Source organism: Amblyraja radiata, chromosome 46 (genome assembly GCF_010909765.2).
Source record: "Amblyraja radiata isolate CabotCenter1 chromosome 46, sAmbRad1.1.pri, whole genome shotgun sequence".
Classification (NCBI taxonomy): domain Eukaryota; kingdom Metazoa; phylum Chordata; class Chondrichthyes; order Rajiformes; family Rajidae; genus Amblyraja; species Amblyraja radiata.
In genome coordinates, this window is record NC_046001.1 from 3251279 (window position 1) to 3278760 (window position 27482).

Sequence of the window (27482 nt, forward strand, 5' to 3'; positions counted from 1 at the left end):
AAGATCCCCCTCATCCTCCTAAACTCCAGTGAATACAAGCCTAGTCTTTTCAATCTTTCCCCATATGACAGTCCCACCATCCCAGGGATCAATCTCGTGAACCTACGCTGCACTGCCTCAATCACAAGGATGGCCTTCCTCAAATTAAGAGACCAAAACTGTACGCAATACTCCAGATGTGGTCTCACCAGAGCCCTGTGCATCTGCAGAAGAACCTCTCCACTCCTATACTGAAATCCTCTTGTTATGAAGGCCAGCATTCCATTAGCTTGCTTGCTGTACGATCTTTGGGCCGAATGGCCTACTCCTGCACCTATTGTCTATGTTTCTGTGAACCAAATGAGTCACAGACAGAGCACTTCCCAAGTTTCCCCCCTAACCTACAACATGTGGTATTTAATTTACCAAATGTAATTACAAGCTGTCGACATTGCCGTGTAAAATTAAGTCCTTTCGATCGCTTGATTTAATAATGTGTTTCTCCTTGCCTCCAGCATGCGTCCGGTCAAGAAGCCCCTTTGCTGTTTCCTGCTGGTGTCTCTGCCGCTGGGAATTTTCTTCCTTTGTCTCTGGCCCCTGAAGCCGTACCACGTTGTGGACGTGAAGTACGGGATGCCCGCTATTGCCGAGAACCTTCTGCAACACGGACTCTGGGAGCCCTCGGACAAATATGCGCACATTTCCTTCAAGGTGAAGGATATCGTTGCTGGGTGAGTCTCTTCTCTGCTGCTCCAGTGGACTCGGGGAAGTACACTGGTCAAGTCTAGTCAAGTCAAGAGAGTTTATTGTCATGTGTCCCAGATAGGACAGTGAAATTCTTGCTTTGCTGCAGCACAACAGAATATCGGAAGCAAAAATACAGAACCGTTCAGTTCAATATACACATAAATAAGCAGTTAAAGTGCAATGGGCTGTTACAGTTCAGAGTCTGTTTGTTGGATAGACTTTCATATGAAGAAAGACTGGATAGACTCGGCTTGTACTCGCTAGAATTTAGAAGATTGAGGGGGGATCTTATAGAAACTTACAAAATTCTTAAGCGGTTGGACAGGCTAGATGCAGGAAGATTGTTCCCGATGTTGGGGAAGTCCAGAACAAGGGGTCACACAGTTTAAGGATAAGAGGGAAGTCTTTTAGGACCGAGATGAGAAAAACATTTTTTTTCACACACAGAGAGTGGTGAATCTGTGGAACTCTCTGCCACAGGAGGTAGTTGAGGCCACAGTTCATTGGTTATATTTAAGAGGGAGTTAGATGTGGCCCTTGTGGGATCAGGGGGTATGGAGAGAAGGCAGGGATGGGATACTGAGTTGGATGATCAGCCATGATCATATTGAATGGCGGTGCAGGCTCGAAGGGCCGAATGGCCTCTACTCCTGCACCTATTTTCTATGTTTCTATGTTGGCGAGTTGACTTGACTTGTGGTTCACATCAGAAACGTCCCACGTAGGCGATTTTTTAGGCGACTACAGGCGACTAGGCTGTCGCTATATGGTCGCCGCGGTGTCGCCTGTACGGCCGCGAGTCGTCTCGTCAGTCGGGTGACACTGCGTGGGTTATTAAAGCAACTCTGCTTCGCAACGGTGAAGGCGGTCCGAATGGGGGGGAGGTGTGGGGGGGCTTGCTCGGGCTTTGAGGTCTCGGGGAATAGTCGGGGGGTGCGAGATTGAGCGATATAACTTGCCTTCAACTCAGGAAGAAGATCTGGTAGACAAAAATGCTGGAGAAGCTCAGCGGGTGCAGCAGCATCTATGGAGCGAAGGAAATAGGTAACGTTTCGGGCCGAAACCCAGAAGGGTTTCGGCCCGAAATGTTGCCTATTTCCTTCAGGATTTCGGGTCTGAAGAAGGGTTTCGGCCCGAAACGTTGCCTATTTCCTTCAGGATTTCGGGTCTGAAGAAGGGTTTCAGGACGAAACGTTGCCTATTTCCTTCGCTCCATAGATGCTGCTGCACCCGCTGAGTTTCTCCAGCATTTTTGTCTACCTTCGATTTTCCAGCATCTGCAGCACAACAGAATATCGGAAGCATAAATACAGAACAGTTCAGTTCAATATACACATAAATAGGCAGATAAAGTTCAATAGGCAGTTACAGTTCAGAGTTTGTTTGAGTTGAGTTGAATAGCCTGATGGCTGTGGGGAAGTAGCTATTCCTGAACCTGGATGTTGCAGTCTTCAGGCTCCTGTACCTTCTGCCCGATGGCAGCGGGGAGATGAGTGTGTGGCCAGGATGGTGTGGGTCCTTGATGATGCTGCCAGCCTTTTTCAGGCAGCGACTGCGATAGATCCCCTCGATGGTGGGGAGGTCAGAGCCGATGATGGACTGGGCAGTGTTTACAAATTTTTGTAGTCTTTTCCGCTCCTGGAAGCTCAAGTTGCCGAACCAAGCCACGATGCAACCGGTCAGCATGCTCTCTACTGTGCACCTGTAGATGTTAGAGAGAGTCCTCCTTGACAAACCGACTCTCCGTAATCTTCTCAGGAAGTAGAGGCGCTGATGTGGGACACACATCGTGGCCTTGCTACCATCAGCTTCACTGTGGGTTTCACAGAGGGAGTATGGATACATGTTTGAGCCATCTGTGATTTGAGGTCCATGGGGAAGTAATGAGGTCTGAGGCGGATCAGACATGAAGGCAGGAACTGCAGATGCTGGTTTACACCGAAGATAGACACTGAATGCTGGAGTAACTCAGTGGGACAGGCAGCGTCTCTGGAGAGAAGGAATGAATGGATCTGAAGAAGAGCGGTCACGGGGGCGCAGCGGGTAGTGTTGCTGCCTTTCAGCGCCAGAGACCCGGGTTCGATCCTGACTACGGGCGCTGTCTGTGCGGAGTTCGCACGTTCTCCCCGTGACCTGCGTGGGCTCCCTCCGGGCGCTCCGGTTTCCTCCCACACTCCAAAGACGTGCAGGTGTATAGGTTAATTGGCTTCTGTAAATTGTCCCTGTAGAAGTGAGTGGGATAGTGCGAGTGTGAGCGGGGATCGCTGGTCGGTGCGGACTCGATGGGCCGAAGGGCCTGTTCCCTCTCTGTAACTCTCAACTAAACCAAGATGTTTGGCAAATGAGGTTGCCCAGAGTGTGGAGTTACTACACGTGTAATGTCTGGCACGGGATATTTACTTTGGGGGGTTTCATTGACGGGACGACAGATGGCACAATGGGCTAAGTGTTCGGCTGGCAACCGGAAGGTAGCCGGTTCGAATCCCGCTTGGAGTGCATACTGTCGTTGTGTCCTTGGGCAAGACACTTCACCCACCTTTGCCTGTGTGTGAATGTGTGTGAGTGATTGGTGGTGGTCGGAGGGGCCGTAGGCGCAGATTGGCAGCCACGCTTCCGTCAGTCTGCCCCAGGGCAGCTGTGGCTACAGAAGTAGCTTACCACCACCGAGTGTGACTGAGGAGTGAATGAATAATGCGATGTAAAGCGCCTTGAGTATTAGAAAGGCGCTATATAAATCCCGTCCATTATTATTGTATTTTCGGGCTGACGGGATATCCCATTTATTGGTCACGCAAGCGTGAGTTCGGACGACAACAAAACATTTTTTTTCCTCTCCCTCTCTCTCTCTGTAGGCTGCTTCCGAAGAACGACTGCACTTGTGACAAGGTTGAGCCTGTGCTGAACCTTCCATTCGCCAGGCATCTTTTCCGTCAGGTGTCGGTCCACCAGTTCCAGCAGGTCTTCAAAGAGGCCGAGCGGGAGGAACTGAAGAAAAAGAGGGAACAGGAATATCAGCATTTTCTGGAGAGGTTCGATTATTTTTTTTTAATCAAAATATTTATTCAGATATTAAAATAATATATGCAGTACAGTAAAAAAGCAAAACAGAACCCACCACCATAATACACGCGGATGGCCAGCTTGGCCAGGCCCAGGAGCAACCCGACCAGGACATCTTCAGCCCTCTACCCTCTCCCCTACGCACAGGGCTTGTCCAAAGATGAGGGTGGTGGGTGTGAAGTGCAGCCAGAAGGCAAGGAGCAGCCCCTTTAGATATTGGAGCAGGGGCTGCAATCTCACACACTCCATGTAGACGAGGAACACAGACTCTTCCAGCCCGCAACAGTGGCAGGCGGCTGGCGAGTCTGTGAACCGCGAGAGAAACCGGCTGCAGGCAACACCTCGGTGCAATACCCTCCACCCCAGGTCCCCGATGTAGAGGGGCAGCTGGAAACATGTTGGTGCGGCACCAGCTTGTCAACCGTAAGAAGGTTGCCTGCAGTTAGTTGTCTGCAGCTTGGGGCTGCATGGATGCTCAGCGGGTAGAGCCGCTGCCTCACAGTGCCCGCGAACCCCCCCCCCCCCCCCCCCCGGTTCGATCCTGACATCGACCGCGCGACCTTGCGTGTTTCCACCGTGACCTTGCTCCTTCCCGCCGAGCGCGGCTCCGCTCTCCACTGCTCGCAACCCACCCGGCGGGGGAAAGGCCATGCGGCCAGCGCCAGTGCAGCGTTGCATGGGGAAACCCAGCCGCATTGTTCCATCAATCCCGCAATTGGTAGCGTTCACTGATAGTATTTGGGCGCCTCTTTTAAGGCCACAAAACAACAAAGCATGGAGCAGTTTGAAGGTGAAAGTTGTGAGCATTTCACATTAACGTGGCTGCATGCATGTGCCCCAGGGGACTATTATTCCCAGCATTTTTGCATAGACCGTTCACTCTCCTGAACAACATTTAGGTTTAACCTTGCAACAATAACATGTAGAGAATCATGAGAGGAATAGATCGGGTAGATGCACAGAATCTCTTGCCCAGACGAGGGGAATCGGGGACCAGAAGACATGGGGTCAAGGTGAAGGGGGAAAGATTTAATAGGAATCTGAGGGGTAACTTTATCCCCACAAAGGTCGATGGGACAAGCTGGCAGAGGAGGTAGTTGGGGCTGGCAGGCACGGAAATCGCTATCAAAACATGGGGGGGACACAAGTTATTGGCGGCCGCGCATGCGCACACATACACACACACACGCGAGGCTTCGGCCGTGGGCCCTGTGGACGGTAACATCGGAAGCTGACCTGGTTGGTGACCGACTCTGAACTCCAGCAACAGCAGCTTTGTCCGCCCCGAATCGTTGGGGCTTGAATCGGCCCGTTCGCGGGGCCTTTCATCGCCCGGCGGGGGCTTCAACATCGGGAGCCTCGATCGCCTCGATGCAGCAGTTTGATTTTAATCCGCGCCGGGCGCTGAAAGGCCCCGCGAACGGTCCGATTCAACCCTTAGAAAGCGTCTGATAAAGTCCGGGGGGGTGATTGGGGGGTGATTGTCCCCCACCTCTCAAAGCGGGGAGGGGTGGGGGAACGTGCCCGCCCCCCGTCCTGCCCCCCACGATTTCCGCCCATGGAGGCTGGGACTATCCCAACATTTAAGAAACAGTTGGACAGATACATGGATCGGACAGGTTTAGAGGGATCTGGACCAAGCGCAGGCATGTGGGACTGGTGTAGCTGGGACATGTTGGCCGGTGTGGGCAAGTTAGGCCGAAAGCCTATGACCCAGACTCTGGATTCTCATCAAGGAAGGGAATTACTCGTTTCACGAGCTTCTCCTCTTTTCTTTCTTCTCTGTCCGATTTTTGCACAGGTCCCGTTCCCCCGCCGACATGATGATCATCGCGAAAGCCAACAGCCCGCTGGAGTACCCCATGCAAGGGCTGCAAGTGCGGCCCCTCAAAACCATTGTGATACCAGGTGAGAACCACAAACAATGCAGCGCCACTCTGTGCTGGAATCCCATTACTGGTGGGTACGGTGCTGATGTCATCTTACTGAAGGCCAGAACAGGCCCAAAGGGCCGAATGGCCTCCTACTGTCGGTGATGTGGCGGCCCTGTGCCGTTGAATGGCCCACCTGGCTGGATCTGGTCGCGTGTAAACCTTTCCCACATTATAATTCCCACACGGACTGGTGCATCGGGTAGTGCTGCTGCCTCGCGGTGCCAGAGACCCAGGTTCGATCCTGACCTCGGGTGCTGCCTGTCTGCGTGGAGTTTGCACGTTCTCCCCGTGACCGCATGGATGCGTTTGCTCCGGGTGCTCCGGTTTGCCTCCCACATCCCAAAGACTGCCAAGCAGTCCGAGTGAACTGCTTCACTGAAGTCCCATCTGGGGTGAAAGCTTATTGCCTTTACCCAGTGTAGTCTAAACCAGGCTGCCTCCCAGTGGCCTTGAGATCTTCAGTTATAGGCACACATTTTTAGTTTAGTTTAGAGATACAGCGCGGAAATAGGCCCTTCGGCCCACCGGGTGCGTGCCGACCAGCGATCCCCGCACACTAACAGTATCCTACACACACTAACGACAATGGGACAATTTACACAACCACCAAGCCAGTTAACCTACAAACCTGCACGTCTTTGGAGCGTGGGAGGAAACCGGGGCACCCGGGGAAAACCCACGCAGGTCACGGGGAGAACGTGCAAACTCCGTACAGACAGCGCCCATAGTCGGGATGGAACCCGGGTCCCTGGCGCCGTGAGGCAGCAACTCTACCCGCTGCGCCACAGTGCCCAGACGTAGCCTTCCCAGAGTTGCTAAAAGCCCTGTCCCACTTTCACGACTTAATTCAAAACCTCCGCCGAGTTTAAAGGACCTAAAAAATCAAAATCAAAGATGGTGATAATCTACGAACTCCCACGACCTTCCACGACAATGTTCACAAACTCCGAGTATGTCTACGAATTCCCACGACTATTTCGATGCCCTCCTTACGAGGAAAAAGTTGCAATTTCTTTCATCCCGACCATTTTTTTTTTTTACTCGTGGACATTTTTTATCGGGCTGGAAAAAACGTCCCGACTTACCTGATGCCACGAGTACCCACGGCTGGCATAACGGGCCGCTACGATATAGCTACGGACTCCCACGACCTCCTACGGACTCGTTACGACCATTCTGCGAGTTTGAATCGAGGGGAAAACTCGGGAGAATTTGTGAATTTACTTACCGAAAGCAGAAATAACCGGGGTGGGGGTTTAAAGAACTAGGGGGGGGGGGGGGGGGGCGGGATTATGCAACTCCACTTTTAATGCTTTCGCACTACATTTTTACAGGTTTAAGTTTGCAAGCACCATCTAGGAAACTGTATCAGGTAAGATATTTACATACTCATCACAGCTTGTCGAGTTATAACTCGTTCATTTCTCGTTGCATGAAGGTTATTGATTATTGAAAGAGGTCCCAATGTTGCAATGCGATCCCAGTTCTAAGGCCCTGAGGAATGAAGTCATCCCTACAGTGCCTGAATCGTCTTGTATTTTGACCGATTTGCAGATGAGTTTGGCGGATGACACTAAAGTGGCTGGTGTTGCAGATAATGAAGATGGTTGTGAAAGATTACAGCAGGATCTTGGGCAGGTGGGCTGAGGAATGGTCAAAGGAAGTTAATCCAGGGGAATGTGAGGGGTTGCATTTTGTTGCAGGTACAGCAGGCAGTGAAGAAAGCTAATGGAATGTTGGCCTTCATAACAAGGGGATTTCAGTATAGGAGTAAAGAGGTTCTTCTGCAGTTGTATAGGGCTCTGGTAACATGTCAACAGTAGCTAGCCTAAACCTGAATGGCTCCCACACAGGTGAATGGCAGGGCTCTGGGGAGTGTTGTGGAGCAGGGGGATCTGGGAGTGCTGGTGCATAGTTCCTTGAAAGTGGAGTCACATTCGGCCCATCGAGTCGACTCCGCCATTCGATCATGACTGATCTATCCTTCCTTCACAACCCCATTCGCCTGCCTTCTCCCCGTTACCTTTGAAGTCCCTGCAGGAAATTGCAGGGAATTGTGGACGCAGCCCAGACCATCACACACAAACCAACCTCCCTTCCATCGACTCCATCTCCACCTCGTGCTGCCTCGGGCAAGGCCAGCAGCATCATCAAGGACCAGTCTCACCCCCCCGGCCACTCCCTCTTCTCCCCTCTCCCATCGGGCAAGAGGTACAGAAGTGTGAAAACGAACGCACACACACACCTCCAGATTCAGGGACAGTTCCCAAACCAAGCTGTGATGCATCCTGATAAAATGCTTTCTGAGGCGCATCTGTAGAAGTTGAGAGTTCTTGGGGACATGCCGAACTCTCTAAGTGACCTTGGTCAGACAGGAGATTTTGTACGGTGTTGATTTTAGATCAGGTTTATGCTAGATCGTGCAACGCTGGCCACAGGCGAATGGTGCGAATCATCGGCCATGGCTACAAGGACCCGGTGGTTGCGATGGTTCAACGTCGCAGGGGGCAAGTCACATGCAGTGTTGTGGCTGTACACCAGAGGGCACCAGAGACCAGCGTCTGATCATTGGCAACAAGAACGCAAAGCAAAACTTCAACGTGCTGGAGGAACTCAGCGGGTCGGGCAGCATCCGTTTGGGCGATATTTCTGCTCTTCAGACCGATGACGTTTCCAGTCGTCAGACTGACGATGAGGGGTCCCGACCCGAAACGTCATCTGCTCGTTCCCTCCACGGATGCTGCCTGACCCACTGAGGTCCTCCTGCACTTTGTGTTTTGCTCAAGATTCCACAAGAACTCAGGAACATAGAAGCAGCAACAGGCCGCTCGGCCCCTCAAGCCTGCCCTGCCATTCAATTTGTTTAAGAAAGAAGGGTTTCGGCCCGAAACATAGAAACATAGAAAATAGGTGCAGGAGTAGGCCATTCAGCCCTTCGAGCCTGCACCGCCATTCAATATGATCATGGCTGATCATCCAACTCAGTATCCTGTACCTGCCTTCTCTCCATACCCCCTGATCCCTTTAGCCACAAGGGCCACATCTAACTCCCTCTTAAATATAGCCAATGAACTGTGGCCTCAACTACCTTCTGTGGCAGTGAATTCCACAGATTCACCACTCTCTGTGTGAAAAATGTTTTCCTCATCTCGGTCCTAAAAGACTTCCCCCTATCCTTAAACTGTGACCCCTTGTTCTGGACTTCCCCAACATCGGGAACAATCTTCCTGCATCTAGCCTGTCCAACCCCTTAAGAATTTTGTACGTTTCTATAAGATCCCCCCTCAATCTTCTAAATTCTAGCGAGTACAAGCCGAGTCTATCCAGCCTTTCTTCATATGAAAGTCCTGACATCCCAGGAATCAGTCTGGTGAACCTTCTCTGTACTCCCTCTATGGCAAGAATGTCTTTCCTCAGATTAGGAGACCAAAACTGTACGCAATACTCCAGGTGTGGTCTCACCAAGACCCTGTACAACTGCAGTAGAACCTCCCTGCTCCTAGACTCAAATCCTTTTGCTACGAATGCTAACATACCATTCGCCTTCTTCACTGCCTGCTGCACCTGCATGCCTACTTTTAATGACTGGTGTACCATGACAAAACGTTGCCTATTTCCTTCGCTCCATAGATGCTGCTGCACCCGCTGAGTTTCTCCAGCTTTTTTGTGTACCTGCCATTCAGTTTGATCAATGACCCAGGCCACGTTCCCCAGGGCTCTCAATTCCCTGATCTTTCCAAACAAATGGCAGCCTCTTTAAATAGCCCACGATAATCCACTATCTACAAAGGTCAGCAGGGAATTCTAGAGATTCACCACCCTCTGAGCCAAGACATTTCTCCACACCTCAGTTTTAAATGACTGGGTCAGGATCTTTCTTCATCAGTCTGAAGACCCAGTCTACTCCGCCATTCAATCATGGCTGATCTATCTCTCCCTCTCAACCCCATTCTCCTGCCTTCTCCCCGTAACCCCCGACACCTGTGTACTAACCCAGAATCTATTCATCTTTGCCTGGACCCCCCTCTACGACAACCTACCACCCAGTCGACGGCAAGCTACCGACAAACGGCGACCCATTCGGACGTCCACGCCTACGACAATCTACGACCACACAGGCAACCCAAGTCAACCTGCGTCCAACCAAGCTACAACGAGCAACGACCCTGTCGGTGATAGACAACTGAAGGCAACTCAGTCGCCGGTACCTGTCGGCGGTTCACGTAGGTTGACGCAGGCAGTCGCCAATGGAAGCCACCAAAGTCAGCACCAGCGGCAACCTATGCCACCCTGGCGACAACCTACGTCAGGAGAAGTCCAGCTACGCTCGTTGGCGTCAAAACGCGCTGGCGCCGAAATTGTTTTGAACGTGTTGAAAATCCAGCGGTGACCAGAAAGACGCTACGACTTTTTGGGCGACTGAGGAGACGACTCACGGCCGTACAGGCGACACCCCGGCGATAGGCTAAGTGGGACGTTTCTGAGGCGAACCTCGTCAAGTCAACTCACCAACAAACAGACTCCAGGCTCAGGAATAGCTCCTTCCCCACAGCCATCAGACTATTAAACTCAGCAACAAACAGACTCCAGGTTCAGGAATAGCTCCTTCCCCACAGCCATCAGACTATTAAACTCGGCAACAAACAGACTCTGAACTGTAACAGCCTATTGCAATTTATCTGCTTATTTATGTGTATATTGAACTGAACGGTTCTGTATTCATGCCTACTATATCCTGTTGTGCTGCAGCAAGCAGGAATTTCATTGTCCTATCTGGGACACATGGCAATAATAATAATAATAATGGATGGGATTTATATAGCGCCTTTCTAATACTCAAGGCGCTTTACATCGCATTATTCATTCACTCCTCAGTCACACTCGGTGGTGGTAAGCTACTTCTGTAGCCACAGCTGCCCTGGGGCAGACTGACGGAAGCGTGGCTGCCAATCTGCGCCTACGGCCCCTCCGACCACCACCAATCATTCACACACATTCACACACATTCACACACAGGCAAAGGTAAACTCTCTTGACTTGACTTGACAGGCAGTTTGGAAAAGTAACGTTCCGTGTCTCTCTGCCTAATGACTGCAGTGGACGTGCCTACAGCTGCTCACAGCTCACTACTGTGGCATTCTCCTCTTTCAAAGCACTCCCTTGAAGTGATCTGCGAACTTGTTTACCACCCCTGTATCTCCACGCATGGGCGTGTGCCGAAAGGAAGTCTGATCACATGCCTGCAATGCATGGGGGACGTGTTCACCAGGTTGAACAAACACTTCTTGAATCTCCGATAAACGTTGTTGTCGCCACTTCCACTTGTGAGATTTCAGGTCATTTTTCGACTGAAAAATCCAAAACTCTCAGCCCCGGGAGGTGTCTTTGTGCTGAGCCGAGTGAAGTCCTTGCCACCTGCAGCGTTTGCGACACAAAGCTCTTCCCGACCCACCCCTGCAAAGAAAAAAGCGAGGAGCTTTTTTCGCATAGGAATCTCAACTATGTTGCATGGCCTGTTGTCGCCGAAGTCTCTGCCTGAGTGAAACTTCCCCACCGGCCCTGAGGCTTTTCCTGATCTCTCACGGAGAGCCGACACTCCCCGCCCATGCACTCTGCTATCTGATCAGTGCCAGGCTGACACCAGCAGCCCCACATTGCTGATGTGTGGAACAGGAATACTTTATTGCCTCATGTGCCTGGGCACAGTGAGATTCTTTGCTGCATACACAATGTACACAAATAGCGGCACTGACAAAGTTAAGGGCCTGTCCCACTTGCGTGCGTTTGGCGCGACCAAACAGAAGCGGAGTTCACGCGAAGTTCGCGGGTGACGTCATTTGCATCATGCTGACCAATCAGCTGGGCAGGAGGCGGGCCGACTCAATTTGGACGTCGCACGCCGTTGGGCGGTGACGTCATCGCGCAGCGCCACGGCGGGCGGTGACATCATCACGCAACGCCACGCGCTAGGTGTACGCCGTCAAGACGCTGCGTACGACCGCAATGCGCCTGCGTGCCGACAGGCTGTTGCCGCGCGAAATTTTCAGACGCTGCAGGAATTTCGGAGCCCCGCGCAATGTCGGGACCAGCCCCGCACAACTCCTATACGCCTCCGCGCTTCGAAGTGGGACCGGCCCCGCGCGGCCCGTACGCCTCAAGCGACCACGAGGTTGCGTAATTTGCGAGCCAAGGTCGCGTAAGTGGCACAGGCCCTTTACAAAGCACGCTTTTATTCTCCCCCCCCTACCCTCCCCCACACAGCAATTTTCCCCCCCCCCCCCCCCCACACACACGGGTCCCCCATTATTCCACCGTTGTGTTATGCAGACCTTGTGGCCGACGGCTTGTGTTGCTCCTGGCAGTGTCTGTAGGTGTAGCGGACAGTTACTCAACATCCACTGAGATCGCCTTTTGATGCTTGCTGTTGCTACATCTGCCCAACCACCTCCTTCTCCTCCCGACTTCTCCTCCCCCCATCTCTCTCCCCCCCCCCATCTCTCTCCCCCCCCCATCTCCCCCCCCCCCATCTCTCTCACCCCCATCTCTCCCCCCATCTCTCTCTCTCCCCCCCCATCTCTCTCTCCCCCCCATCTCTCTCCCCCCCCATCTCTCTCCCCCCCCATCTCTCTCCCCCCCCATCTCTCTCCCCCATCTCTCTCCCCCCCCATCTCTCTCTCCCCCATCTCTCTCCCCCCATCTCTCTCCCCCCCCATGCTCTCTCCCCCCCCATCTCTCCTCTCCCCCCCCATCTCTCTCACCCCCATCTCTCCCCCCATCTCTCTCTCTCTCCCCCCCATCTCTCCCCCCCCATCTCTCTCCCCCCCCCCACCTCCCTCCCCCCCCCATCTCCCCCCCCCCCATCTCTCTCACCCCCATCTCTCCCCCCATCTCTCCCATCTCTCTCTCCCCCCCCATCTCTCTCTCCCCCCCCATCTCTCTCTCCCCCCCCATCTCTCTCTCCCCCCCCATCTCTCTCCCCTCCATCTCTCTCTCCCCTCCATCTCTCTCTCCCCCCATCCTCTCTCCCCCCCATCTCTCCCCCCCCTCTCTCTCCCCCCCATCTCTCTCCCCCCCCCCATCTCCCCCCCCCCACTCTCCCCCCCCCATCTCTCTCACCCCCATCTCTCCCCCCATCTCCCTCTCCCCCCCATCTCTCCCCCCCCATCTCTCTCCCCCCCCCCTCTCTCTCCCCCCCCATCTCCCCCCCCCCCCATCTCTCTCACCCCCATCTCTACTCCCCCCCCCCCATCTCTCTCTCTCCCCCCCCATCCTCTCTCTCCCCCCATCTCTCCCCCCCCCACCTTCTCGCGCCTCTCTCATCTCCCCCCCGGACCGGCCTCTTCTGGGCGCCCGTCGCCTGACGACCTCGGGCCCCCCATCCAACTCCCGCCCCGCCCCCCCCCCCCCCCCACTCTCTCCGTCGCCCCCGGGCCGTCCTCATCGGCCCGGGGTCCGCCATCTCTCCCCCCATCTCTTCTGCTCTCTCTCTCCCCCCATCTCGCTCTCCCCCCCCCATCTCTCTCTCCCCCCCCATCTCTCTCCCCCCCCATCTCTCTACCCCCCCCCATCTCTCTTCCCCCCCCCCATCTCTCTCTCTCTCCCCCCCCCATCTCTCTCCCTCTCATCTCCACCCCATCTCTCTCTATCCCCCCCATCTCCCCCCCCAGCCTCTCCCCCCCCATCTCTCTCCTCCCCCCCCCCAACTACCCCCCCCCCCTCTCCCCCCCCCATCTCTCTCTCTCTCCCCCATCTCTCTCTCTCCCCCATCTCTCTCTCTCCCCCCTCTCTCTCTCCCCCCCCATCTCTCCCCCCCCATCTCCCCCCCCATTCCTCCGCCGCCCCCATCTCTCCCCCCACCATCTCTCCCCCCCCCATCTCTCCTCCCCCCCCATCTCTCCCCCCCCATCTTCTCCCCCCCCCATCTCTCCCCCCCCATCTCTTCCCACCCCCCCCCCAGTCTCTCCCGCCCCCATCTCTCCACCCCCCCCATCTCTCCTCTCACTCCCACCCCATCTCGCTCTCCCCATCTCTCTCTCCCCCATCGCTCTCTCCCCCCCATCTCCTCATCTCCCCCCCCATCTCTCTCTCCCCCCCATCTCTCTCTCCCCCCCATCTCTCTCTCCCCCCCCATCCTCTCTCTCCCCCCCTTCTCTCTCTCCCCCCCCCATCTCTCTCTCCCCCCCATCTCTCCCCCCCAGTCTCTCTGCTCTCCCCCCCCCATCTCTTCCCCACCCCCCCCATCTCTTCTCTCCCCCCCCCCCCCCATCTCTCCCCCCCCCCCCCCATCTCTCCCCCCCCCCCCCATCTCTCCCCCCCCCCCCCCCCCCCATCTCCCCCCCCCCATCTCTCCCTCTCCTCCCTCCTCTCTCTTGGCTCGGTAAATGTAAAAACTGTCCCTAGTGTGTGTCGGATCATGTCAGTGTGCGGGGATCGCTGGTCGGCGCAGACCTGGTGGGCCGAAGGGCCTGTTTCCGTGCTGTATCTCTAAACTATAAGATCAACCCCAGTTTCTGAGATATGCCACGGAAGCGAGGACAATGTGCATCCGGTGGTGGAACCTCTGTGAAGGCGGGCGGAGAATGACCTTCTCCAAACCTCACCCTTGCAATGTTTCCGGAGCAGCACAATATGTGAGAAATGTGGGCAAGAAATCTCCCAATTGGCTACAAAGATTCAAGATTCAAGTGAGTTTAATTGTCATGTGTCCCTGTATAGAACAATGAGATTCTTGCTTTGTTTCAGCATAACAGAACATAGTAGACATGAATACAGAACAGATCAGTGTGTCCATATACCATTGAATATATATATACACACACATAAATAACCAGAGAAAGTGCAATAGGCTATTAAAGTACAGATTTTTGTTTGAGGAGTTTAATAGTCTGATGGCTGTGGGGAAGTAGCTATTCCTGAATCTGGATGTTGCAGATTTCAGGCTCCTGTACCTTCTACCTGAAAGCAGCGGAGAGATGAGTGTTTGGCCAGGATGGGAGACCCTTCTCCTGAAAGGTCACCTATTCCCTTCGCTCCGTAGATGCGGCCTCGCCCGCTGAGTTCCTCCAGCATTTGTGTCTACCTTCGATTGTTCCAGCATCTGCAGTTCCTTCTTAAACACTTCTGACATTTTAAAGGTCATACGTCTCTTTGAAGTGTATTGTTGGTCGGTGTGTCTGCGAATGGTAGCGGATTGCTTTCAGTGCTAAATGGGGATGTGACTGTGGTTCTTGCTGATGAAACCGAGCTATCGGTAACTTCATGGCCAGACTTTTAAGAAGACAGACAACTTATAATAAAATTCAGCGAGCATTTAACCAAGTTTTCCTTGGTTCTGAAAACTTCAATGAGCTAATTTAAATGCCCGGTCAGCGAAGGAGATGGCCTACAGCTGCCCTCGACTGCCTGTAACTACAAAGCGACCCCACTCCACTGCACTACGAGTTCAAAAGAACCATGCTGAAAATTTTTCAGAGTGCTGAAAATGTTTCCTCGACCAAACTGAGGGGTTGCGAGTGTTCGGGAACTTCCCTCGAGCACGAAGGAGAGTTCCAGCGACCTCCCAGGGCCACGTGTCGACCATGCTGCGAGTTTGAGTCGAGAGCAAACTCTTCTAAACTCGCAGATTAGGTCGCCGCAGAGGGACTGGCCCTTTAAGACATGAATGGCAGGGCCCGGAGACGTATTGTAGAGCAGAGGGATCTCGGAGTTCCCTGAGAAGGGCATCGCAATGAAGGTGTTTGGTACATTGGCCTTTATCAGTCAGGGCATTGAGTAGAGAAGTTGGCAAAGACACAAGATGCTGGACTAACTCAACGGGACGGGCAACATCCCTGGAGAGAAGTCCTGTAATAGGTGACGTCTCGGGTCGAGGCCCTTCTTTAGACAGAAGAAGCCTCCTCAGTCTGAAGAAGGATCTTGATTGGGCTTGTATACACTGGAATTTAGGATGAGAGGGGATCTTATTGAAACATATGAGATTATTAAGGGATTGGACACGCTGGAGGCAGGAAACATGTTCCCGATGTTGGGGGAGTCCAGAACCAGGGGCTTTGAGCCAGCACCACCCTTCGAACCAGCACCGCCATTCAATGTGATCATGGCTGATCATCCCCAATCACTACCCCGTTCCTGCCTTCTCCCCATATCCCCTGACTCCGCTATTTTTAAGAGCCCTATCTAGCTCTCTCTTGAAAGTATCCAGAGAACCTGCCTCCACCGCCCTCTGAGGCAGAGAATTCCACAGACTCACCACTCTCTGTGAGAAAAAGTGTTTCCTCGTCTCCGTTCTAAATGGCTTACCCCTTATTCTTAAACTGTGGCCCCTGGTTCTGGACTCCCCCAACATCGGGAACATGTTTCCTGCCTCTAGCGTCTCCAAACCCCTTAACAATCTTATATGTTTCAATATGTGTAAGCCAGCATCTGCACGTTGAATGGGCAGGTTGGGCTAGAGGGGCCGAGTGGCCTGCTCCTGCACCTATTGTCTATTGTCTATAGTCTATTGTCTATCTGCACATTGAATGGGCAGGTTGGGCTAGAGGGGCCGAGTGGCCTGCTCCTGTACCTATTGTCTATAGTCTATTGTCTATCTGCACATTGAATGGGCAGGTTGGGCTAGAGGGGCCGAGTGGCCTGCTCTTGCTGCTACTTTCCTGCCTCGTCAGACGTGGATGCCGACACACAACGGGGCGCCGAGCGATGTGGACGCTCTCGTCCTCCAGCCTGCCCGCCGCTCACGCACTCACTCACTCCCGCCTCTTGTTCCGCGCAGGTCAACGTGACGGCCTCGCTCGGGACCTTTGACGTGGCTGCGGAGGTGGACGAGGTGACGGTGGAAGGTGCCGGGCAGATGCACCTGTCTCTCTCCAGCGCCCAGGTAGACAAACTGAACCGCCAGCTCCAGTTCATCACCTACACCAACACCATCTTCAACCCCAACACGGCCGACACGGGTAGGTGGGCAGGTCGCAAAGTCACCCGAAAACAGCCGCCAATTATATTGTGTGCAGGAAGCAAGGTGGGGGTGGGGTCTCAGAGTCACATCTGGGACGTGAACGTTCTAATTTTGCCCGAATCTGTCGTAACAACATCTTGCGTTGAGCCGTCTGTGACAATTCAATTGGTCGTGTGTTCGGGGCTGAGATAGTTTTCTGCGTGGACTTGTGGTTAGTTTATAAGTCACAGGTGCAGAATGAGGCCGTTCGGCCCATCCAGTCTACTCCGCCATTCAATCATGGCCGATCTACCTTTCTCTCTCACCCCCATTCTCCTGCCTCCTCCCCGTAGCCTCTGACACCCGCACTAATCAAGAATCTATCTATCTCTGCCTTAAATATATCCACTGACTTGTGGCCTCCACAGCCGTCTGTGGCAATGAATCCCACAGATTCACCACCCTCTGGCTAAAGACATTCACTAGACGATAGACAATAGGTGCAGGAGGAGGCCATTCGGCCCTTTGAGCCAGCACCGCCATTCAATACGATCATGGCTGATCATCCACAATCAGTTCCTGCTTTTTCCGCAAATCCCCTGATTCCGTTAGCCCTAAGAGCTAAATCTAACTCTATCTTGAAAACATCCAGTGAATTGGCCTCCACTGCCTTCTGTGGCAGAGTATTAACTCTAAAAGTTAAAATGTGTAGTGCAGAAACAGGCCATTCGGCCCCCCTGGTCTGTGCTGGTGCTTGGACTCCACACCTAGCTTCTACCACCCGTTTCATCTCATTCAAACAGCACATTTACCCTCGTCCCTACCTTGAGTGCTGCTACGTGCCATGAACCTCAAGCACGCATTGTGAGTGAGAGTGCGATCCCTGATTCTCATTGTCTTCTGGAGAAGAGGGTTCAGCCTAAAGGGCCCGTCCCACTTCAATGACTTAATTCACAACCTTTTTTACTCGTGGACATTTTTCATCGGGCTAGAAAAACGCCCCGACCTACTTGATGCCACGAGTACCTACGACTAGCATCACGACCTACCTACGACCTACCTACGACCTCGTGACGACCATGCTGCGAGTACGAGTCGCGGGCAAACTCGGCAGAGGTCGTGAATGTGGGATAGGCCCTTTAAGTCGCCATTGGATATATTAACTTTGAATTCTCCTTCACTTTATTTTGATTATTTTAGCTATAATTGCACTTTACTTCCTCCTGCCTCCACACAGCGACAGATTGTTTCCACGTTGACGCCCCTGGCTGAGATACAAGAAAGCACTTGTGTCGATTGCTATTCTCAATATTGTCATTGAGTGGTGAACCTCCATTGCTCGGGCCAGGTCGATGGACTGTGACCAGGGTTACAGGAGATTGTCGAGGTGTTTGAAACGGGCCTCTACTCTTCTGTCGATAGCTTTTACGGCCTGTTCTTGCTTGATTAGCTCCTTCCTTTCTTATCATCCCCGACAGCCTGGGCGTGGACCCGAAACGTCGCCCATTCCTTCTCTCCCAGGCACGCTGCCTGTCCCACCCGCTGAGTCACTCCAGCCTTTTGTGTCTATATCTCATTTATCGAAAGCCGTTGCTCTTTTAACCACACATTTGTACGATCTTTCTCTGCTTTATGCTTTAAGACAATTGAGCGCAAGTGAAGCGCTTGAATTCCACGTTTAAGAGACGTACGTTTGTGCGCAGTTATATTGCCTGCCTTCTGGTAGCAAAGCCATACAATTCTTTCTCAAAACCTCTCTCTTCGAATGATTCAACAATACTTTACTGTTACATGTACCTGGGTGTAATGAAATGCTTTGTTTTTGTACACAATCCGGTAAAATCGACTGGGCTTATATTCACTGGAATTTAGAAGGTTGAGAGGGGATTTCTAAAGGGCCTGTCCCACTGTACGAGTTTACCCCTAGTGCTCTCCCGAGTATAAAAAAAAAATCAAACTCGTGGTAAGTACGTAGAATGTACGTCGGAGCTCGTGAATGTCTCGTAGCGGCTCGTAACGCTAACGGCACGTGTTCGGGAAACGCGGAACCTCGTGAAGTTTTTTTCGACAGTGTGAAAAATTTCCAAGGGTAAAAAAATACTCGTGACGTGTTTGATTTTTTTTTTTAAACTCGGGAGAGCTCTTGGGTAAACTCGCATCATGGGACAGGGCCTTTAGAGTAGCGTATACAATTCTTAAGGGATTTGACAGGCCAGTTGCAGGAAAAATGTCCCCCATGTTGTGGGAGTCCAGAACCCGGGGTCACACAGTTTAAGAACAAGAGGTAGGCCTCAGGCTGCCAACTATCTCACTCCCAAATAAGGGACCAAATGTCCAAAATACGGGACAAATTCCCAACAGCAATGGGTTCAGCGATTTGGCCGTGGCTGGGTGAATGATGAGTTGGCCCGGGTGCTGGACTGTACACAAAGCCCAGCGCTGCTAAATGGGGAAAATCCGCTACTGTGTGATTTTTTGTTGTTGTTCTTTTGATGACCTCTTATGACGCGCGTGCAAAAAGGCAGCACCCAGGTAACGAACCAACGACGGGTGAAATCCTGACTCGAGGCTCATAAACGCGCGTGGTCTAGAGAAGCTGGCAGTGCGGACTGATGTTTCTGTCCACTCCGCCTGCCTGTGGAGAGGGGAGGAGGTGGCATATCCTCTCGAGGGTGAAGTTTGTGGTACTCTCCCCGATGCACCAAACTGCGCAATTTAGTTTAGTTTAGAGACACAGCGGGGGAACAGGACCTTCGGCCCACCGAGTCCGCGCTGACTAGCAATCCCCGCACGTGCCAGTGACATTTATACACGTACACCAAGCCAATTTTACCAACAGACCTGCACGTCTTTGGACTCTGGGAGGAAACCGAAGATCTCGGAGAAAACCCACGCACAACGTACAAACTCCGTACAGCCAGCGCCCGTGGTCAGGATGGAACCCGGGTCTCTGGCGCGGCAAGCGCTGTAAGGCGGCTGCTCTACCGCTGTGCCACCCTGCTGCCCACTAATGGGCAGAGACTGGCGGCAGCCCAGAATGGGCCTGAGGTCAGGAATGTGAGATAGACCCTGCTCTCAACGGAGAGAACACAGTCTGAGCACGACCAAAGTCGCAGATCCCAGTCTGGCTGAGGACTGCCTTTTGAGTGGGATCCGCCTTAAACAGCGACCAGAACAAGGCACGACTCTTTGGGCGACTACGCACGGCCATAGAGGCGGCGCGTGTCGACATGTCGCGGGGTGACGCCTGTATGGACGCGAGTAGTCGCCCAAAGAGTCGTGCCCTTTTCTGGTCATCGCTGGATTTTGAACACGTTGAAAATTTTCGGGGACCTGCTGCGACTGTGACGGGTGGCGGCAGTCGCTGAAAAAAATTGCATAAGTGGGACAGGCCCTTTAAGGTGGGCAGTGTGTGTGTGTGTGTGTGTGTGTGTGGGTGTGGATGTGGATGTGGATGTGGATGTGGATGTGGATGTGGATGTGGATGTGGATGTGGATGTAGCTGGCTGGCTATGAGGGTCTGCCCTGGCTGCCGATGAGGGCCTGTCCCCCATGGCTGTTTAACCTGTTCACTCCTGCCGGTCTTAGTGTGTGTGTTTTGCATCTTGCAGTGCAGCTCGAGACAGACGGACACCAGGCTTTTTTTGTCATCAAAATCCGACATGCCACCATCCCAAAACTATACAGCTCCGGGGACCAGTCAGGTCAGTGCTATTAACCCAGGATTCATGGAGTTCTCCCATCAAAGTCCCTCCAGTCAAAGGCATCCACGCACGCACACACACGCACACACACGCACACACACGCACACACACGCACACACACGCACACACACGTACACACACACACACACACACACACACACACACACACACACACACACACACACACACACACGTACACACACGTACACTCACACACACACACACACACGTACACACACACTCACACACACACACACACACACACACACACACACACACACACACACACACACACACACACTGTCGCCATCAGTTCTCCCATGAATACACACCTCTGTACTGTAGCACTGAATGCAATGCCTGCACAAAAAGTGACCGAAAATCCCGATATTTTTGGCCGGGAGGGGAATGTTTGCCAAGCCTGTGCAGGGTTTTCCGGGATGGCGTTCCTGCAGCAGCATTCCACATGCTCTTAACTCATAAGATCACAAGTGATAGCAGAATTAGGCCATTCGGCCCATCGAGTCTACTCCGCCATTCAATCACGGCTGATCTATCTCTCCCTCTCAACCCCACTCTCTCCCGATAACCCCTGACACCCGCACTAATCAAGAATCTGTCTATCTCTGCCTTAAAAATATCCAATGACGTGGCCTCCACAGCCGTCTGCTCCAAAGAATTCCACAGATTCACCACCCTCTGACGAAAGGGCGTTGGTCCAATTGACCCGGCTCCACAAAGGCCACAAGGAAGCCCCTCTCGGGGGTGGGGAGATATAACGGGGGCGCAAAGGCAACAAGCAGAAAAGCTCTCGCATCTCAACGGGCAATCCACGTGCACGCAACCTGCGCCAATTCCCGATGGGCGCACAATTGCCGCGGCGTTCTCCATTGCCTTGTGCCCCACCTCTCTCTTGTTTTTTGAATGCTGGAAACTTGAGCAAAACGCAAAACGCTGGAGGAACTCAGCGGGTCGGGCAGCGTCTGTGGAGGGCAGACGACGTTTCGGGCAGGGACTCTTCCTCAGTCCAAAAAATCCCAGCCCGAAATGTCATCTATCCATTCCCTCCACAGAGGCTGCCCGACCCTTTGAGACCCTCCAGGCCTATCTTACTAATTCATCTATATCATTCAAAGTTGCCAAAGTCTAGCTTCCTCCGACATCTGACATCACAAATTTTCATGTCAACTGCTAAGTTACTAATCAAACCCCCAGACATTAATATTTACACTAACACTATCCTACACACACACTAAGGGACAATTTACAATTTTTAATCAAAGCCAGTTAACCTACAAACCTGTACGTCTTTGGAGTGTGGGAGGAAACCGGAGCACCCGGAGAAAACCCACGCAGGTCACGTGGAGGACGTACAAACTCCGTACAGACAGTGCCCGTGGTCAGGATGGAAGGTAGACAAAAGTGCTGGAGAAACTCAGCGGGTGCGGCAGCATCTATGGAGCGAGGGAAATAGGCAACGTTTCGGGCTGAAACCCTTCTTCAGACCCTAATAAAATCGGACAATGTGCACTTTATCCACATGTGATTTTTTTTCTATTACAAATGTCAAATTGTGGAGTACACAGGCAAATAAATAAATGATGGGTCTTTGTCCCGACAGGAACCCGGGTCTCTATGGCGCTGTGAGGCGGCAACTCTACCCGCTGTGCCACCCAGTTCAGAACTTGAATTTCTAGCCTGTCCTGACCTTTCTCCATAACATTCTTAAAACCGACACAGTTCCAGTTGCTATCTCAGAATTGTTTTCCCAGTGCCACTCCCTGCACTCACCTGGCTACACTACTGAAGATAAGGTCCAGTCCTGCCCTTCCTTATCTCCTTCCTGGACAATAAACACAACAAAAAAAATCCCACTCCCACTGAGCTTTGCACGCAAATGCTATCTCAGCTACTAGTGGGAAAGTTAAGAGCAGTGTTCAGGAAAGTCCCATAATAGTTTTACTTTATCTCACCTCTCTGATTTTACAACATAGATGAACTTTTATCCCCTGCTCTCTGTTTGTAATCCTAATCTACCCCCATATAAACTTGCACAAGGAACCTTCAAAGATATCCTCCCCTTAATGTGCTCAACTAACATTTCATACCGCTTAGTTTACTTTCGTTTCCGTCCTAATTTTAGATTAGTTTCGAGACGTGGTTTCGAAACATCACGCCACTGAGTACACACCGACCATCGATCACCCATTCACACTATTTCTATGGTATCTTACTTTCTCAGCCGCCTGTAGAGTTTACAGAGGGGCAATGTACATAGAAATATAGTAACATGGAAAATAGGTGCAGGAGTAGGCCATTCGGCCCTTCAATATGATCACGGCTGATCATCCAAAATCAGTACCCCGTTCCGGCTTTCTCCCCATATCCCTTAACTCACTCAGCCCTAAGAGCTAAATCTAATTTGCCTGTGAATTATGTATCCACATTGCATAAAGATGATAATAATAATAATAATAAATTTTATTTATGGGCGCCTTTCAAGAGTCTCAAGGACACCTTACAAAAATTGAGCATGTAGAGACATGACTAGTACACAAAGTAAAGACAGAATTCAATACAAAACACAGTATGAGGCAATTAATGCACAGATGAAAAGGGAGGGGGACGTGGGGCTAAGGATAGGCAGAGGTGAAGAGATGGGTCTTGAGGCGGGACTGGAAGATGGTGAGGGACACGGAATTGCGGATCAGTTGGGGGAGGGAGTTCCAGAGCCTGGGAGCTGCCCTGGAGAAAGCTCTGTCCCCAAAACTGCGGAGGTTGGACTTGTGGATGGAGAGGAGACCGGCTGATGTGGATCTGAGGGACCGTGACAAGTAGGATGTAAAAATGTCTTTTGAATGAGGGTGTGTGAACGAACCTGTAAACCTGCATTTCCACCCTTACACCCCCCTTTTTGGGGGGGTAACAGCAGTTTGGCAACAGCTCCATCCAGGACTGTCAGAAATCGCAGAGAATTGTGGACAGTTGCAGCCCAGACCATCACACAAACCAACCTCCCTTCCTTCCATCGACTTGGGACGACAGATGGCACAATGGGCTAAGTGTTCGGCTGGCAACCGGAAGGTAGCCGGTTTGAATCCCGCTTGGAGTGCATACTGTCGTTGTGTCCTTGGGCAAGACACTTCACCCACCTTTGCCTGTGTGTGAATGTGTGTGAGTGATTGGTGGTGGTCGGAGGGGCCGTAGGCGCAGATTGGCAGCCACGCTTCCGTCAGTCTGCTCCAGGGCAGCTGTGGCTACAGAAGTAGCTTACCACCACCGAGTGTGACTGAGGAGTGAATGAATAATGCGATGTAAAGCACCTTGAGTATTAGAAAGGCGCTATATAAATCCCATCCATTATTATTATTCTCGACTCCATCTACACCTCACGCTGCCTCGGCAAGGCCAGCAGCATCATCAAGGACCAGTCTCACCCCCTCTTCTCCCCTCTCCCATCGGGCAAGAGGTACAGAAGTGTGAAAACAAACGCACACACACCTCCAGTTTCTTCCAGAGCTGTTATCAGGCAACCGAACATCCACCACAACCAGAGAGGAGTGCTGAACAACTGCAGTGCCCTCCATAATGTTTGGGACAAAGACCCATCATTTATTTATTTGACTCTGTGCTCCACAATTTAAGATTTGTAATAGAGAAAAAAAATCACATGTGGTTAAAGTGCACATTGTCAGATTTTATTAAGAAGGGTCTGAAGCAGAGTTTCGTCCCGAAACGTTGCCTATTTCCTTCGCTCCATAGATGCTGCCGCACCCGCTGAGTTTCTCCAGCATTTTTGTCTACCTCAAATTTTGTTAAAGGCCATTTTTATCCATTTTGGTTTCACCATGTAGAAATCTTCCCCATCCCAATTACGCTTGGAGATTCGAGCGGGGAAGGTATTGAGTTGTCGGGCCTGCCCTTCTTTCAATCTTGTCTCTGTGGTAGTAACAAGGTCATGTTCCCGCCTGCTCATCACCTCCCTTGGTTTATCGGCCATGCTGGTTGCTGTCTCTTCCAGCACCGACTACTCAGCTGAGACTTTATACCCAGCTCCACCTTGCAGCTTAACCCCACATCCCTGCCGACTTGAAGGCTGCGACGCTCCCCACAGAACGTGGCGGTTAAGTTGGCGCAGCGGTAGAGTTGCGGCCTCACAGCGCCGGAGACCCGGATTCCATCCCGACTACGGGCGCTGTCTGTACGGAGTTTGCACGTTCTCCCCCGTGACCTGCGTGGGTTTTCTCCGAGATCTTCGGTTTCCTCCCACACTCCAAAGACGTGCGTGCAGGTTAATTGGCTTGGTGTAAATGTAAAAATTGTCCCTAGTGGGTGTAGGGCAGGGTTAGTGTGCGGGGATCGCTGGTCGGCACGGACCCAGTGGGCCGAAGGGCCTGTTTCCGCGCTGTATCTCTAAAAACTGAAAGCCTACTCCATGCCGAATCCACCGCTTGTTAAGTTTTGGACTGAATCGAGTCACAAATTTCCCCCTTAACTCCATGGTTAATTTCGCCATGGTATTGATCAGTCTGAACTTGCCAACGGATGGGACGGGCCTGAAGGGCTGAATGGCCTCCTCTTCCCGAGTTTGGGGCAGTTCAGTGGCTTTGGCGACTCGTTAATAGAGAGAGTTTGTGACATATCTCTAATAAACCACTTCAAGGAGAAGGTGGTCACCTATTCTTCTCTGTGTTTTAGGATATAACGTCAGTGCGCTGGTGACGGTAGCCACCAAAACCTTCTTGCGGTACGACAAGCTGAGAGAGCTGATATCGAGCATTAGGAGGTTTTATCCCACCGTCACCATTGTAATAGCGGATGATGGCAGCAACCCGCAAAAGATTGAAGGGCCGTTTATCGAGCAATACTTCATGCCTTTTGGGAAGGTACATGTATGGTTTCTCTTTAATAAATGAAGCAAAAACCAAACAGGGCAGTTGTTATCTGGGTGTGTACCACATTTGGGCATGCGGGAACAGAGGCAGTTCGTTAGTCACTTCAGAAACATAGACAATAGGTGCAGGAGTAGGCCATTCGGCCCTTCGAGCCAGCACCGCCATTCAATGTGATCATGGCTGATCATCCAACTCAGTATCCCATCCCTGCCTTCTCTCCATACCCCCTGATCCCTTTAGCCACAAGGGCCACATCTAACTCCCTCTTAAATATAGTCAATGAACTGTGTGGCCTCAACTACCCTCTGTGGCAGAGAGTTCCACAGATTCACCACTCTCTGTGTGTGAAAAAAAAATGTTTTTCTCATCTCGGTCCTAAAAGATTTCCCCCTTATCCCTTAAACTGTGACCCCTTGTTCTGGACTTCCCCAACATCGGGAACAATCTTCCTGCATCTAGCCTGTCCAACCCCTTAAGAATTTTGTACGTTTCTGTAAGATCCCCCCTCAATCTTCTAAATTCTAGCGAGTACAAGCCGAGTCTATCCAGTCTTTCTTCATATGAAAGTCCTGACATCCCAGGAATCAGTCTGGTGAACCTTCTCTGTACTCCCTCTATGGCAAGAATGTCTTTCCTCAGATTAGGAGACCAAAACTGTACGCAATACTCCAGGTGTGGTCTCACCAAGACCCTGTACAACTGCAGTAGAACCTCCCTGCTCCTATGCAGTAGAACCTCCTGCGACAGGCAGCATCTCTGGAGAGAAGGCGTGGGTGACGTTTCGGGTTGAGACCCTTCTTCAGACTCTGTAAGAAGGAACTGCAAATGCTGGTTTCGACGGAAGATAGTCTGGACCCGAAACGTCAGGTTTGTTCAGTTTCGAGATACAGCGCAGAAACAGGCCCTTCGGCCCACCGAGTCCGTGCCGGCCAGCGATCCCCGCACACTAACTCCATCCTACACACAAGAGGGACAAATTACAGCATTTTGTGTGTGTCTTGTTTGATCTTAATCATGCCAAATGCCTCCGGACAATATGCTGTGTGAAATTGTCCGATTTAAATACATTTCCTTCGTTAGTCTTTACGGTTAGAGTTGGCAAATCATGATATGGTTAATCTCTGAACGCTCATCTATCAGGGATTTTAATTGTGTTGACTCAGGGCTCCAGGGTCTTCTTGTTCCACTTTCAGTGGTTGATAGATGACTAGAGCAGTGGTATAGGGCTCTGGTGAGACCACATCACTATCGCCTCAGCGCAGAGGGAGAAGAGGAGGGGAGAGACTGGAGACCTAAGACTTTTGCCTCCATCACAGTGAGGAGATGTTGGGTGGACTCACTGTGGTGGATGTTAATATGTGTTTATTGTTGTTTTTTATTGTATTGTATGTATGACTGCTTCAATTTCGTTCAGACTTCGGTCTGAATGACAATAAAGGCTATCTAAATCTAATCTAATCAGGAGTATTGCGTACAGTTTTGGTCTCCTAATTTGGAGGAAGGACATCCTTGTGATTGAGGCAGTGCAGCGTAGGTTCACGAGATTGATCCCTGGGATGGCGGGACTGTCAAATGAGGAAAGATTGAAAAGACTAGGCTTGTATTCACTGGAGTTTAGAAGGATGAGGGGATATCTTATAGAAACTTATAAAATGACTGGACAAGCTAGATGCAGGAAAAATGTTCCCAATGTTGGGCGAGTCCAGAACCAGGGGCCACACAGTCTTAGAATAAAGGGGAGACTGAGGTGAGAAAAAAAGTTTTCACCCAGAGAGTTGTGAATTTGTGGAATTCCCTGCCACAGAGGGCAGTGGAGGCCAAATCACTGGATGGATTTAAGAGAGAGTTAGATAGAGCTCTAGGTGATAGCGGAGTCAAGGGATATGGGGAGAAGGCAGGCACGGGTTATTGATTGTGGACGATCAGCCATGATCACAATGAATGGCGGTGCTGGCTCGAAGGGCCGAATGGCCTCCTCCTGCACCTGTTTTCTATGTTTCTATGTAGGACAAAGTGTATCATGGATGTTTTCTAGATTGGGTGCGAGAAGAGAGTATGTCCACGGTTTTTGATGTTTGCTTTCTGCAGGGTTGGTTCGCTGGCCGCAACCTTGCCATTTCCCAAGTCACCACCAAATATCTCCTCTGGGTTGACGATGATTTCATCTTCACTTCAAACACCAAGGTTGAAAAACTGGTGGACATTTTGGAGAAAACGACCCTGGACCTGG

General features: G+C 51.8%; 1 protein-coding gene across 1 annotated transcript in view; it reads left to right on the forward strand.

The window, feature by feature from the left end:
* Positions 1–27481, forward strand: part of b4galnt1 (beta-1,4-N-acetyl-galactosaminyltransferase 1) — a gene marked incomplete at its 3' end in the record, with an annotated part of 43464 nt that extends 15983 nt beyond the window's left edge. Inside the window, exons 3-10 of the mRNA XM_033015555.1 lie at positions 495–710; positions 3579–3755; positions 5588–5694; positions 7055–7092; positions 16492–16672; positions 20265–20357; positions 25056–25243; positions 27341–27481. Coding sequence (XP_032871446.1) covers positions 496–710; positions 3579–3755; positions 5588–5694; positions 7055–7092; positions 16492–16672; positions 20265–20357; positions 25056–25243; positions 27341–27481 — 1140 coding nt within the window. The remainder of the gene's footprint in view (positions 1–494; positions 711–3578; positions 3756–5587; positions 5695–7054; positions 7093–16491; positions 16673–20264; positions 20358–25055; positions 25244–27340) is intronic.
* Between the last annotated feature and the right edge of the window lies 1 nt (position 27482).